This window comes from Sus scrofa, chromosome 1, assembly GCF_000003025.6.
Source record: "Sus scrofa isolate TJ Tabasco breed Duroc chromosome 1, Sscrofa11.1, whole genome shotgun sequence".
Lineage (NCBI taxonomy): Eukaryota > Metazoa > Chordata > Mammalia > Artiodactyla > Suidae > Sus > Sus scrofa.
In genome coordinates this window covers 179,591,715-179,607,197 of record NC_010443.5, presented here as the reverse complement: position 1 = coordinate 179,607,197, position 15,483 = coordinate 179,591,715, and the positions used below count along the sequence as shown (strand labels likewise).

General features: G+C 39.9%; 1 protein-coding gene across 7 annotated transcripts in view; it reads right to left on the bottom strand.

The window, feature by feature from the left end:
* The window catches only part of KLHDC1 (kelch domain containing 1), a 65,335-nt gene continuing 51,493 nt past the window's right edge, over positions 1,642 to 15,483 (bottom strand). For 4 of the 7 annotated variants that reach the window (XM_021101378.1, XM_021101382.1, XM_021101379.1 and 1 more), the window contains 3 exons: positions 13,897 to 13,981; positions 11,277 to 11,329; positions 1,642 to 3,168 (listed from right to left, as the gene is read on the bottom strand). In XM_021101378.1, the coding sequence (XP_020957037.1) occupies positions 2,982 to 3,168; positions 11,277 to 11,329; positions 13,897 to 13,981 (325 nt within the window). In that variant the 3' untranslated portion in view covers positions 1,642 to 2,981. The remainder of the gene's footprint in view (positions 3,169 to 11,276; positions 11,330 to 13,896; positions 13,982 to 15,483) is intronic. The other 3 variants (XM_021101387.1, XM_021101396.1, XM_021101403.1) reach the window with 2 other exon arrangements.

The window sequence follows — 15,483 nt, the reverse complement described above, 5'->3', positions numbered from 1 at the left end:
TGGCACATGGAGGTTCCCATGGTAGGGGTCTAATTAAAGCTGTAGTCGCCGGCCCACGCCAGAGTCACAGCAATGCAAGATCCGAGCCATGTCTGCGACCTACACCACAGTTCACGGCAACGCTGGATCCTCAACCCACTGAGCGAGGCCAGGGATGGAACCCGCAACCTCATGGTTCCTAGTCGGATTTGTTAACCACTGAGCCACGATGGGAACTCCAGGTATGCTATTACTGTATCACTCTAAACATGGTAGTAATACCTCAAAAGAATCCTTTCTGACAACTGGAAGAATATCCTGATAGACATTATAAAGATGGCTAGAAATTCTTTTTCCTTGAGAACCAGTCTGGAAACTAATTTTGTAAACCACCTGAAAAATAAAACATCAATCCTCTAGAGTTACATTTCAGAGAACCCATAAAGGAGAGTTCAGAGAGAAAGGAGACTGTGGTTGCATGGACTCCTTCCCACTGCACAGGTCAACACAAAGTAAAGCATCAGTGGTAACACGTGAGGAGTGAACACCCTTGACTAGGGATCTTGAAAACCGGCTGTGCTGGCTCTCAGATTTCTACTGCTCCTAACATCAGGGAAGCCCTGGTTTAAGCCAAGTTTTGGAAACTGAAGATCAGGCCAGAATTCCCTGTCACTCCTACTATGGGGCTACCTCAGAACATAGAAATTTTTGAAGCAGCAACAATATATTAAGTCAAATAAAAACAGCACCAGTTTCATGAGCCACGGATTATACATAGATTTTCATTCTCTTGAAGCCTAAGTGAGTGTGTGTGTTTTGAGGGGGCTAACTTTTAATATTTAGATAAACCATTTAAAAACTGAAGTGCTGGAGTTCCCGTCGTGGCGCAGTGGTTAACGAATCCGACTAGGAACCATGAGGTTGCAGGTTCGGTCCTTGCCCTTGCTCAGTGGGTTAACGATCCGGTGTTGCCATGAGCTGTGGTGTAGGTTGCAGACATGGCTCAGATCCCGCGTTGCTGTGGCTCTGGCGTAGGCTGGCGGCTACAGCTCCTATTAGACCCCTAGCTTGGGAACCTCCATATGCCGAGGGAGCGGCCCAAGAAATAGCAAAAAAGACAAAAAAAAAAAAAAAAAAAAAAAAAAACGAAGTGCTGTTCTAAGAGGCTAGAGAAGGTATTCACATAATCCAGAAGCCATTTTAAAAAATGTTCATTCCAGAGTTTCTGCTGTCGTGCAACAGAAATGAACCCGACTAGTATCCATGAGGATTCAGGTTCAATCCCTGGCCTCGATCAGTGAGTTGGGGATGAGTCATTGCCATGAGCTGTGGTGTAGTTTGCAGACTTCTCAGATCTGGCGTTCCTGTGGCTATGGTATCGGCCAGCCACCTGCCTAGCTCTGATTCAACCCCTAGCCTGGGAACTTCCATATGCTGTGGGTGCAGCCCTTAAAAAAAAGAAAAAAGTGTTCCACTCACTGGCATCTGTTACTATCTATTAGATTTTGATATTTTGATTTTCTTTTCTGTAGAAAATGCTGATGCTGAGGTTCACAGTAATAAAATAATTACTTCTCAGATGCATATTACCTGTGAGATTCACTTTCTAAATCTGTTATTCAGCATAAAAACAGTAAGAAAAAATGAAAACTTACACTGAAATATGGTTTGCACAATCAATTCTAATGACTGGTTCATACTAACAATACTAGGAAAATAGTAATTCTATATAGTTGGTATAATAAATAAGATGTAAACACAAAATATTTCAATACATAAATAGAAGCTTTACACATCCAAAATACAGTACATATATATAAAATATATCTCTAAAATTTAGGAGCTCTATAAACTACTATAATTTTCATTGTAAATTATACATATATTTCAATATAGAAATATATTTACTCTAACATTTTAAGTTTCAGAGACACCCCGTGTGGTGGTATGCTAGAGGGTAATTTTATATACCGAGATTTTTAGTAATTCATTGTTATTAGTAATTCAATGGATGAGTATGACTGTGATAAGGAACAATCTCTTCATTATGACAAAAGTACTATTTAAGGAATATAAAGATAAATATTCATTTTCCATTTCTTTATAGGCAGTTAATACTGAAAACAAATGGGAAAATAACATGTTTTGAATATCTGGGTCTTGAGCACCAACTCTGCAGAATGGTATGGGCCAAACTGAGGAATTTCTAGAAAGGCAAATTAGTAACTTATCCCACTTCACAATTTGTTGACAATTATTTTAGAAGTACTCCTCCAAGGCAAAATGTATTTTAAGGTGTCTCAATATTTCAAAGCCTGTATGATAAATAAATCTCCATTTGAGATACTTTCAAACATGGTCTTTATATACATACAAAATTGGACGCACTAATAACTTAATGGTCACAGAAAGACAGTTGAAGACATTTAGTCCCCTACTCAAATAAAGGTAAGGACGAATACTTTACTAGGTAAGTGATAAAAGGTAGGTAGGAGTTCAATATTTAATACCACACTGGTGTTTGCCTGTTTTATCATTTTGGCCAGCTATATTCGGTATTTAAACACTTGAGTTATTTAATGGAAAGCTTTATGTAATTTTAAAGTGACTTGAGAAAAATCTATTCTTTCTGAAAGTTGATAGGAGATGTTTTTATATATCTATGTTGGGGGATTCATAAAGTCCTTGGGGGTAATTTCCTATTCTCCTCAAATTTCTATCACCTTTCCAGTAAAGAGGACACAGTGAGTTAAAGTCTCTTACAATTGTACTTACTTTCAGAAAGTATATTTTTTCTGCAGCTTATTAGGAAATTGATTTACAAATATAAATTAATCTGCCATTAACATCTTCCTACATATCTCATGCCATAAAATCACTTTAACATAGAATTTTTGTTTCAAACTTTATCCTCTAAATAAAGCCTCCAATTTGAGAGGGAGGTAAATATACAGTCTGATTACAATGTTTGAACATATTAAATGTATAGAATATATAACAACTTAATTGCCACTGATCCACTGATACTTATTTTCGGTTTCTTCTTTTTGGGCCCTTTGTTCTTCTCGGTGATTAGCTGCAGTCCAAAATGTTATTTTTTTGAGTACTTGTTGGAGAAGTTTCGGAGGTAATAAAGATATCTGACTTTCTAAAATGATAGCATTTTTACCAATGCAGTCAAGGCATAACCTGTAAACAAAACATAACAGAATTATTAGTGTTTGAACCCGAACTTATAAAATATTTGTAGGTAAGTACTATAAAAAATAAGACCATTATCTTTGGAGTTCCCATCGTGGCGCAGAGGAAACGAATCCAACTAGGAACCATGGGGTTGTGGGTTCGATCCCTAGCCTGGCTCGGTTAAGGATCCAATGTTGCTGTGAGCTGTGGTGTGGGTCACAGACGAAGCTCAGATCCTGAGTTGCTGTGGCGTAAGCTGACAGCTGTAGCTCCGATTAGACCCCTAGCCTGGGAACCTCCATATGCCACAGGTGCGGCCCTAAAAAGCCAAAAAAAAATTATAAAAATTTTACATGATTACATACTCCCTTTGTATTGTTTATTACATGACAGGAAATATATTCTTTCCAGAGCACCACAGTAATTGTATATTTTTATAGTCTAGGATTATATGGGACCAAAATTAGGTTACAACTTACCATGCACAATGTTCTTTAAGTAAAAAAAACTCACGCCTGATTTCAAAGCTGGTTTGTCAGGCAGACCCCTTTTCATGTATCCTTCCTGCCCAACAGCCATTTACTCCTCACTGCCAACTGTCTTTCTCTTCCACCACCCCAAGATGCAGCATCCGTCCATTTTAGACCATGTGACCCCGCCCTCCCGGTAGCCCCTGTAGAAAGGACTGCACTGGGCTGCATAATGGACTTCAGCTGACCCAGAGAGATTGGGTCTGGAGAGAAGCACAGAGCAGCGACACAGGACAAGCCAGTGAGAATCCACCTGTGGTTCTTCCCTTCTGGAGGCCTGGGTGTTCATTTTTTCCCCTTTGAGTCCATTAAAGAACAGTGTCCTTCCAAATACAATTCCTTTTTTATCCTAAGCTACTTTGAAAAGGGTTCTACACTTTAAAACCAAAAGAAACCTGATTAAGATAAAAGCTATCAAAAGAGTATCTATTTCAGCTGAGAACTTCAAAAAAGTAAGCAGTTTTCCTGTCGCACAGCAGGTTAAGGACCCCACATTGTCACTGCAGCAGCTTGGGTCACTGCTGTGGCCCAGGTTCAGTCTGGCCCAGGAACTTATGCATGCCATGGCAAAAAAAAAAAAAAAAAAAAAAAAGTACATCTTTTTAAAAAGTTCTAAAAATACAATCATTTAATTCTGCAGTGGTCAACCTCAGTTGCCATTTTTACCAGGATTTATACTCCAGAGATTTACATCCCTTTTTTTTTTTTTTTTTCCTTTTTAGGGCTGCACCTGCAGCCTATGGACGTTTCCAGGCTATGGGTCAAATTGGAAGTGTAGCTGTCAGCCTAAGCCACAGCCACAGCCACCCAGGATCCAAGCGAAAATCTTCAACATACACCACAGCTCATGGCAACACCGGATCCTTAACCCACTGAGCGGGGCCAGGGATCGAACCTGAACCCGTGTCCTATGGATACTAGTCAGATTCGTTACCACTGAGCCACAGTGGGAACTCCTAGAGATTTATATCTTCTTCCATATTTTCTGAAGCCTTTTCTATTCTGTGAAAACTCTAAAAAAGAAGATGGAAAATATTCCACACAGATACAGAAATAGTACAAAAAAATGAAATGAATCTTATACCTGGTGTAAACTTAACTCAGCTGCTATGGTGACTCAATAGTTCCTATGGCCCTTCTACAATGGGGGAGGGGAGAATCAGATGAGGAGATGGACTCTGTCATTACCATTCATTAACAGATGCCACAAGTATTTATTAGTGTGTACTACCTACTAGGTACTGTCTTAAAAGTAGGAAACCTGACATTGAGAAAAACTCTAATTCAACATTCAAGGAGATTACAATTTGGTGAAGAGGCTCAACAGCTAGCAATAAGGTGCTATAAATGTTGTGACTGGGATAAAATGAAATTCCCATGATGGGTATAGGGTTCTACAGGAATCAGACAGGAAGAATAACTAAAACAACTTCAGCAAGCCAGAGTACCTTCCAGATGGGAGGTCCAGGCTGAGATCTTGGGAGTCTCAGCAAATTAAATAATCTAAAATAATCCAGATAGAAGAAACATACTGGCGAAACCCTAGAGATGAGAAATCAGATTTATTACAATTACTGCAATTTAGTGGTTCACACACAGCTGAAGGGCAGAGTGTGAGGGTCTGGTCAGGGTAAAAAGTGAAATGGAGAGAAGGGGGGCCCTGAACACCATGGTGAGGAAGCTGTAGTTTCTCCAAGGGCAGTGGGAGCCACTGAAGAGTCATCATCAAACAAAATGTGCTTTGATCTATCAATATTCCTTCTAGGAATGTCTGCTGAGGTGATATACAAGTTTTCCATAGGAATATATGAGAGTATTACATACATAACTTTTATAATCACCAAAAATTTTAGATATCCTAAATATGCACCAACAGACTAGCAAATAAATTGCACTTACATGAAACAGAACACTTGTACAACTGTTACAAACAGAAATACAGATTACACTGAATGATTATATATTTACATTAAAGATATCCATAATGAGGTGGATTTTTTTTTTTTTTTTGTCTTTTGTCTTTTGTCTTTTTAGAGCCACACCCCACGGCATATGGAGGTTTTCAGGCTAGGGGTCAAATCAGAGCTGTGGCCCACGCTGCAGCCACAGCGACATGGGATCCGAGCTGCATTTTCAACCTACACTACAGCTCATGGCAATGCCAGATCTTTAACCCACTGAGCAAGGCCAGGGATCAAATCTGCGTCCTCATGGATAATAGTCAGGTTTGTTAACCACTGAGCCACGACAGGAACTGTATGTACATAATATGAATTTTAAAAGCATTTTATAAAACGTGCATAATTTGCCCCTTAATACACACACACACACACACACACACACACACACACACACACACTCTGCTCTCACAAAGACCACTCATCTCTCAGCATGTTTAGGTCCATGTTTTTCATTTTAAAGTTTAGAAAGATACACTCCAAACTCTCTACAATGCCAAATTCACACAACAATCATTGTGGGTAATAGCTTCTAAGTAATTTTTTTAATCATATACTTTTCATAATATATGAATTTTATTAGTAAGTATACCTGATTTTTATCAGAATAAATTATATATATATATATAACTTAGTGAAGACATATATAAATATATGTAAGTAGGTATATATATGTATAGTTCCATCCTAAGGTATGATAAGCATGATTCCACAAGGATATTAGATAATATCCTCTTTTGGGAAGAGGAGCCATGTACTATTTATCTTTGTTTTTTCCCTGTGTCTCAACACAGTAAGTGCTAAATGCCTTCTGATTTCAAATTTAAAGCAGAATGATCATGCTGGCTGCCCTGTGGACAACTGGTTATGGAGAACCTGCCTCATGCAACAGTAAATACCATTAAATTCCTTCTATATTCAAGTTTTATTGTATCCAAACATGCTCAGCATCAAAAGGGCATGTACTATGTGCCATGGGGGAATAGCAAGACGCTTGCCTCATGGCCACCCTGAGTCCCTGTCTGTCCTTGGCTTCCCTCCTTCTGTTGGGTTCATCTTCCCCATTACTGCTTCCCTTCCCTTCCAAACCACTCCTTTGTATTTTCTGGAACACCAGCCATGTCTATAAACACCCTGGCTTCCTCGGACTTACTGTCCTTGCTTTAAGTGAATCTAAGAAAATTGCTTTGTGTACAGCCTTCTTGAGAGAAAAGAGGACAAATCTCCCCCATTCCCGTTTTCAGTCAAGGAGCCAACATTAGTGTGTGTTCTCCTCCCTCCTCACATCTGCTCCCAGGGTGCTATCCGTTCACCCTCCCTGTGGTCATCCATTAACCCCTGCTCATTCCCCGCCCCTCCCCCACATTGAGGACTCTGGCCCTGGACTAGCACAGTCTTGTCTCCTGACTGATCTTCGCAACTGTGTAGAAAACCCTTTTTACTCTTAGGAGCTCACTCAGGGCAGTTCCACCTCTGAAATCTTAAACTTCCATATCCTCCTCTGGGCCCATAAGCTTGTAGCCTTTTAATTCTCACGCCCCTTTACTCCTTTGACTCTTCCCATTCTCCAAATAATAAGACCCCTCTGGTTTTAACTTTCTTTCCTATCCAGACTGTCCATACACACTCATTCTCTTGCCAGTAACTTTAACCTCCACTGTCCCTCTGTGGTACCATCCTGCCTCAACTCCAACACGGGGAAACCCAGCCAACCATCTCCTTACTGCACTTGCAACCTGGCGGCTCAGTGCTGCTGGAGGAAACCACATTTCTGTAGGCATATTGATTCTGCTCCATTGCAGCTGAACCCTCCTGACAGCTCAGCACTACGCTATTACACCTCCCTAGTCAGCATCTGCTCATAGTCATTTCAACAGTTCTGTCACATCTTCACCATCTTTTTTTTTTTTCTTTCTTTTTAGGGCCACATCCTTGGCATATGGAAATTCCCAGGATAGGGGTCAAATCTGAGCTGCAGCACACAGCAACGGCCTAGCTGCAGCTTGCAGCAATACCAGATCCTAAACCACTGAGCAAGGCCAGGAGTCAAACTTGCTTCCTCAAGGATACAAGGTGGGTTGCATCCTACATGGATACCATGTAACTCGCTGAGCCACAACAGGAACTCCATCACTACCCTTCTTAAGTTCATGTCCTCACCTCTCTTCTTTCTTATCAGAGAACCTATCAAGCCAAGTTCCCTGCCCCCAACCAACAAATGCATCTGTTTCTATATCTATACTTCCTTCACTCCCCATTATTTTTTTTGCTTCATTCATGGCATACAGAAATTCCAGAGCCAGAGATCAAACCCACATCACAGCAGTGACCTGATCCATGGTAGTGACAACGCTGGATCCTTAACCCATTGAGCCACCAGGGAACTCCTTTCCCACTATTTTAAAAGAAAATTATTCTTCCTCCAATCAAAGGATATTACCTGTTTGCTAAAATCCACCTCCTCAAGACCCTGCTCCATTAATTTCCCCTTAACTTACTGTGTTTCTAAAAATGTACTCTGCAGTGGCTTCTTCTCTGAGCACAGAAACAAATATGCTCCTTTCTTCCCAGGTATGGGTGCTCAGCCCCCGAAATCACCCTGGCCTCCACCTTTACTTTACCAACAAGAGCTTAGTACTGCCCCCCACCCTGGTACTTTCCAATCCACATGTTCTGTGATCTCCTTAAGAGATCAGTCGTCCTATCTCTAGTTCCTGCCTCTCTCAGGTCTCGTGCTCCCATTAGTTCCTGCTCCTCCTTAAATTCTAGTCACTCTCTCTGCCTCCTCAAATGTCATATTTTTTAAGCTTTTATTTTTTAATTTTTTTATCATTATTAAAGTTTTTAATGCTCAGTTGCTGGTTTCACCCTCACTCTCAAAATCCACCCTGGGCAGAACTAACCCACACCCATTCATACTCCAGTGGGTCTTAAATCTTTACATCCAGCCTGGACCTCGCTCCACGCTCCACACACTTAACTATTTAATGGGAAGCTCCTCTAGAGATCTCATGAGCCCTTCAAGCTTAATATACCCCAAGTCAAGTTCATTACTTCTACCCCATCCCACCTGCAAACACAATGCCTTCTCCATATCCTGTCACTAATTCTTCCCTCTTTTTTTCCCTTAGCATCCATTCAACTACCAAGTCCACTCAGCCTGCTAAATATCTCTGTCTCCATCCACTTTCTACACCAGGCTATTTCTTTGTACCTAACCAATGCAACTTTCCTAATCCAGACACATATCCCTCCAACTTCTCATCTACAGTGTTACCAAAGGATTTTCTTTTTTTTTTAATGGCCACGCCTGTGGCAAATGGAAGCCCCCAAGCTCGCAGTCAAATTGGAGATGATGTTGCTGGCCTATACCACAGCCATGGCTACACCAGATCCAAGCCACATCTGCAACCTACACTGCAACTTGCAGCAACACCAGATCCTTTACCCACTGAGCAAGGACAGGGATGGAATCCGCATCCTCACAGAGACATCATTGGGTCCTTAACCCACAGAGCCATGGCGGGAACTCCACTAAAGGAATTTTGTAACTTGTAATATGATCTCATTCCTCTGCTCCAATTTTTTCAATGCTTTCTGACTTCTAAAAGATAATGTAAACTCTTCTTTCTGTGTGAGAGACACAGGTGCTAGATGCCATGTAGTTCTGATTTCTTTTTTCTTTTTCCTCTTTCTTTTTTTCCTGTGGCATATGGAAGGTCAAATTGGAGCTGTAGCTGCCAGCTATAGCCACAGCCACAGCAATGCAGGATCTGAGCCCCATCTGTGACCTAGAACACAGTTCACCACAGCAACCCCAGATCCTCAGCCCACTGAGTGAGGCCAGGGATTGAACCCACATCTTCATGGATACTAGTCAGGTTCGTTACCATTGAGCCACAATGGGAACTCCCAGTTCTGATTTCTTGTCCAACTTCATTTCTGACAACTCCTCACCTCATACTTATGTACCAGGACTATTCAAGAAGTCAGTTTTCATGCATACATATCATATATATGATATGTATGTATATCTTGCACTAACACCTTTACACTTCTTGTCCACAGCAAATTCTTGTCTCAAATCCTTCCTCCTTGGCAAAGACTTCCCTAACTTTTGCCATCTTAACCAAGGGCCTTCTTCTCTAGTATTCCTATGAACTTTGTATGTGTTCCTCTCAAAGCAATTTTATTTTTATATTATGGTTGTTTGAAAAACTCGCCTTCTATATTACCAGCAATTTAAGGGAAAGGTCACGACTTTCATTTTATAACACAGTGCCTTCCCATAGTAGACACTGAAATATTGTATTTCTTGATTCCTGTGTATAAAGAACTTATAATCTACTAAGGGAAAGTAGTTATGTTCACAACAAAAGTTAAGTAGCAATACAAGACAGGATAAGCCATTATAGCAGTTATTTCTAAACTCTATTTGCACAAAGAAATTACCTTCTGTACTTTAAAAAATCCCAAAGTCCAGACCATACCCTAGACCAATCAAATCACAATCTGTGGAGATGGAACACAGCCATCAATATTTTTGAAGCTCTCCAGGAGATTTTGATGTGCAGACAAGTTTGGGAATCACCACACATCAGAATTTCTTGGAGAACTTCAAAAGGAGTATCTAACAGAAGGAGTGTCTAAGAGGGACTTTAGGAATGTCCAGTTTGACCTAATACAGTGGTTTTCAAGTGATGTAAACTGTGGAACATCTGGAAGATACAGTTCATTCTTTGACACAGAGCATGTAAACTTCTTTCTCTCTCTCTTCCACTCCCCTATCCCCCATGCCTTCACCATGGTATCCTGCTGCATAAAATACCCATGCTTATTCACTGGGCACCTTCTTCTTCACTTACATTCTTCCTCCACTCTCACTGGCAAAGATAAGGGCTTTTTCCACAATCTGCCCACTAAACTTTGTATATATTCCTTTTGTAAGAATGCATGGGATAAAACATTATAAGACACACTACCAATTTAATAACAATGCTGGGGTTAAAAAAAGAAATTCTACTAAATTAAATGCACATATATGTGGTGTCTATTATCAGACATGCTCTAATTTCAGAAAAGTTAAAATATGAAAAAAGTCAGGCCTGGAATCAAGGAAATACAGTATGCTTTTCATTCCTATATGGACTAAACTCAATTTTAGAAACAAAATAAAAATGTGACTATATTGTATATGTTTTTTGTCTTTTTAGGGCCACACCCACAGCATATGGAGCTTCCCGGGCTAGGGATCCAATTGGAGCTGTAGCCATCGGCCTACACCACAGCCACAGCAACACAGGATCCAAGCTGCCTATGCGACAAACAACATAGCTCACGGCAACGCCAGATCCTTAACCCACTGAGCAAGGCCAGGGATCAAACCCGCATCTTCATGGATGTGAGTTGGGTTTGTTAACCATTGAGCCACAACGGGAACTCCCTGTGTATTTTAATTTTAAAAGTCACACCAGTGTATGGCTCATTACAAATTTGATTATACTCTTAAGTAAGACATAAGCTTAAATTAAATTCATAAACACCAGAAAAATATTATGTTTCCCAAAAAGGAATAAATTACCATATATTAATAGCATATACATTTTAAAGTAATGAATTTTCTTACCTGAGTAGTGAATAAGGCTGTGTTTGAAAGATCAGTAAATCATTACAATGACCCTAATCAACATAAAAAAGGAGTTATCAAGACTTTTGATAAAAATAATATATTAATAATTGAATATTTTTATTTTATAAATGTAAAATTATGTAAAGCAGCAAATAAATCTCTAGCTACTCACACACACACACATACACAAATATACACATACCTGCTAGCTACACAAACTTTGGATACATCATTACCATTTTTTCAATGACCAAACTTTTGCCTAGCCACAGCCTGAAAATTTTAAAATCAGAAACATGATTTCTTTTAGAACAGTGGTTTCAAAATGAGAAGAGTAGTGGTTTTCAAGATTTTCGTTTTTCAAGTATAATTTTGTTTCCAAATAACTCATTTAAAAATCTCCTCTTGGGGAGTTTCTGTTGTGGCTCAGTGGTTAACAAACCCGACTAGTATCCAGATGGATGAAGGTTCCATCCCTGGCCTTGCTCAGTGGGTTAAGGATCCAGCAGCTACAGCTCCGATTTGACCCCTAGCCTGGGAACCTCCATATGCCATGGGTGGGGCCCTAAAAAGACAAAAGACAAAAAAAAAAAAAAATCTCCTCTTGGAGTTCCTATTGTAGCTCTGCAGGTTAGTATCCCAACTAGCATCCATGAGGATGCAGGTTCAGTCCCTGGCCTCACTCAGTGGCTTAAGGATCTGGCATTGCCACAAGCTGTGGTGCAGGTCACAGATGTGGCTCAGATCTGGAGTTGCTGGGTTGGCTGTGGCATAGGCTAGCAGCTACAGCTCAGATTTGACCCCTAGCCTGGGAACTTCCATTTGCTATAGGTGTGGCCCTAAAAAGAAAAAAAAAAATTTCCTCTTTATCCAATCTCTCTTTTTTTCCAGGTAATGGATTCCCTGGGAGTTCCTAACTTAAGAATCATAGATCCAAAAGATTTTTTTGAATAATGACCCTTATCTAAAAGTTAGTGTGGGAAACTCCCAGTGTGGCTTAGCGGTAACGAGCTTGACTAGTATCCATGAAGATGCGGGTTAAATCCCCGGCCTCATTCAGTGGGTTAAGGATCTGGCATTGCTGTGAGCTGTGGTGTAGGTCAAAAACTCAGACTGGATCCTGAGTTGCTGTTGCTGTGGCTGTGGAGTAGGCTGACTCGACCTCTAGCCTGGGAACTACCATATGCTGCAGGTACAGCCCTAAAAAGAAAAAAAAAGTTAAAGTGGAGGAATCAGCAGAAAATTTTTCTAATCCTTTCTTATAGGTCTTTAGAATTTCATAATTTATAATCATGATTTTTAATCAGAACTCATATTTTCATGATAAATTTTATATCCTAAATAAAGATTTCTAGTGACCAAGAAAGAGAAGACAAACCACAATATTTGCATTTTTTTTTGAGTGGGTTTTTTTTTAATTACAGGTAAAACTGTGGTTTTGTGGTTTTTTGGTGGTTTTTTTTTGTTTTTTTTTTTTGCTTTTTAGAGCTGCCCCTGTGGCATATGGAAGTTTCCAAACTAGGGGTCGAAACAGCTGCAGCTGCTGGTCTACATCACAGGCATAGCAAAGCCAAATCCCAGCTGCATCTATGACCCACCACAGCTCACAGCAACACTAGATCCTCAACCCACTGAGTGAGGCCAGGGATTAAACCCACATCCTCATGGATACTAGCTGGGTTTGTTACCCCTGCACCATAACAGGAACTGTGTGTGGTATTCATCTTTTATTGAAGCACTGAATTCTTAGCCAAAGGAAGTTCTAAAACTTTCATTATATATAACATTTAAGTGGAGGGCTCAGAACCTTAACATAAACCAAATTCTCTGGATAGAAGACATCTTATTTCAGGGCTCTCCACTCCTTAGGGACAACTTTGGATATAACTACGCCTGAAGAGGTGAAAGGGCACTGGGCCCTCTTGGGTGGGCTCTGGCCATTGTAGCCCATCTCTGATGGCTCAGAGGCCAGCTATTCCCAAGTGTCCTATGCAAACCAGAGCAACCAATCCTGAGCTGCTGCCCCATCATGTACAGAGCATGAGAGTGGCCATCTCTCTGAATTCCCCAAGGTGCTAGGAGTGAAAGAATGATACTTCCCAAATGCTACTCATTTATCCCTTTGACTTTAGTTTCATCACATTTTTAAATTTGAATGTTTAAACTCAAATGTAAAACAAGGGTGAAGCAGTGGCAAAAGGCGCATAAAATAAAAATACACTTTAAATATTTCAAAATAGTTTTTCTCTTGAGGGGAAAAGCTAGAGTTGAGAATGTTCTTGCTATTAAGTTAGGCAGCAAATTTCATGAGTATGTATGATTATACTTAGAAGTTTCCATCTGCACTACATAGCTTTTATGTATCAGATATTATTTATAAATATTTTAATTCAATAAAACTAGAAAAAAGAGAAAAGGAAAGGAAGAGTTGTCCTTTCTTTGACTAATGAAGTTAATAGACCTGTTTTGATTTATAAACCTTTAATATCCTGAAATGCTTCACAAAAGCCACTCATGCTCCTCCATATTTTTCAATGTGGGAATATCAACTATCTTTTTGAACAGCTATTTAGTATGAGAAACACAATTACTCAGAGGAAATAGGAAATTTTCTTACTGTATCCAAGGACAGTAAATCATCTTTGCTCCCACCAAATACCATTATTTCATTTTCTTTTCCCAAGCAGGCTGTGTGCCATAACCTGTGATTGAAAATTTATATAACAATGAAATACTATCAAGGAAGAAAGTTTACATTACATATAAATCAATTTTAAATTGCACACTCTAAAATTTAATCTATTTCAAGAGGTGTGATTGAACTTGAGCCTTTGGCATATTCTCAAAGAGGTTAGATTTACAGATTCTCCTAGAATCATTTGCGAATTAGATTCTAGGGTTCTTCAAATCACATTGTTTCAAATGCTAGAGATGACTCTCAATAACTCCTTATTATATCCTCCAACATTTTCCTAACTTCTTTATTTTGTACATATTGTCACGAAATATAACAATTTTAAAAAGAACTAATCAACCTATTGCAGAAGCAGACATCTTTCCCAGTTTTCTCATTGCTCTCTGCCATGGTGCTATTCTCACCATTTTGACCTCCTTCCCTGTTCTCTGGTCCCAGCACTGGACAAATCCATCTGGTCTTTCTCTTTACATGGACATGGTCACAAAACTCGTCACCCTGGGTACAGAATACCATACATGCTACTCATTTTTTTTGTCTCTACTCTCTTCCAGCTACGTGTAGCTGATAAACACTATTTCTCAAATATTGGTTGTTTTACAGGGGAGTTTTTTGGCCATGCTCGCAGCATGTGGAAGTTCCCAGGCCAGGGATTAAACCCATGCCATAGCAGTGACCTGAGCCACAGCAGTGACAATGTCAGATCCTTAACTGCTAGGCCACCAGGGGACTCCTCAAATATTGTTTTTAATCATGGTCATTCCTGATCAGGAAGCATCTATGCCATTTTTCTCAGCCCAAAATTTATGATCAACAGCTATTCCTTTTTCAGATTAACTCTTGCCTTTCCACAAATGAAACTTTTACTTCAGCCACGTCCATTTGTTCCCTAAAAGAAAAGCTTATATATTTTTCTAGGGTTTTGTTCACCCTGTTTTTTGGTTTAAAATGAGAAGTCATTCTCTCAAGGCCTTAAAAACAGGCTCAAAATTCCCAGGAAGTGTTCCAATACCACCCAAGTTGTCTCTGTTACTCTCTCTATTCACTACCTTTCAACATTTATGGGCTTATTCTATAATCCCCTAACTCATACTTGCAGACAAACTTCAATTATATACTACTTCAATTGTCTGATGTAATTTGTCTTGTAACTCCCTACAAAGACCATAAGGTCCTTAAGGTCTTTGTACTACTACTTCAATTGTCTGATGTAATTTGTCTTGTAACTCCCTACAAAGACCATAAGGTCCTTAAGGTCAGAAATGGCTGCAATGGTGTGCTGGAACCAGGCCACCAGCTGGCTAAAGCCGACCATGCCTATCTCCTTCCACTTTCATGTTCAAAAATATCATGTTGGGAGTTCCCATAATGGCCCAGTGGTAATGAACCCAACTAGTATCCATGAGGATATGGGTTTGATCCCTGGCCTCAGTCAGTGAATTAAGGATCCGGCATTGCCGTGAGCTGTGGTATAGGTCACAGATGTGGCTGGGATCTCGCATTGCTGTG